Source organism: Penaeus monodon, chromosome 25, assembly GCF_015228065.2.
Source record: "Penaeus monodon isolate SGIC_2016 chromosome 25, NSTDA_Pmon_1, whole genome shotgun sequence".
Taxonomy (NCBI): domain Eukaryota; kingdom Metazoa; phylum Arthropoda; class Malacostraca; order Decapoda; family Penaeidae; genus Penaeus; species Penaeus monodon.
The window spans coordinates 39,512,615-39,512,978 of NC_051410.1; the positions used below are offsets into that span (position 1 = coordinate 39,512,615).

At 40.9% G+C, this 364-nt stretch overlaps 1 protein-coding gene across 2 annotated transcripts in view; it reads right to left on the reverse strand.

The window, feature by feature from the left end:
* The window catches only part of LOC119589246 (double-stranded RNA-binding protein Staufen homolog), a gene marked incomplete at its 5' end in the record, with an annotated part of 5,839 nt that overhangs the window by 1,921 nt on the left and 3,554 nt on the right, over positions 1–364 (reverse strand). The window contains 1 exon segment of one of the 2 annotated variants that reach the window (XM_037937860.1): positions 149–277. In XM_037937860.1, the coding sequence (XP_037793788.1) occupies positions 149–277 (129 nt within the window). 2 annotated transcript variants of the gene reach the window in all.

Below are 364 nucleotides of genomic sequence, written 5' to 3' on the forward strand. Positions count from 1 at the left end.
GCCAAGTTGGTAAAATGACGGTGAAGCCCAATGCAGAAAAAATAGCCGACTTCCCAAAATTGAAAAACCACACTGCCTGGGAATGCAGCCAAGAAAAAATCAAACATGGCAATAAAAGCATCAATGGTATACTTGCCTCTTGACCCACCTTGATGAGGTTTCGACTTTTCTTCTTTGTGGTGGGTTTACGCTTAACTCGTATGAGTGAGGTTGGTGGTAAGGCAGGCAATTTGCGGAGTTCTTCTAGCATAAGTTCTGCTGCTCGTTTTTTGCTGACCTGGTTGTACCATAGAGTTAGTTTGGTAAAAGGTTCCATAAGGAAAGTTGGCATTTCAGTAATCTCTTTCTCAAAGAAAAAAAAAAA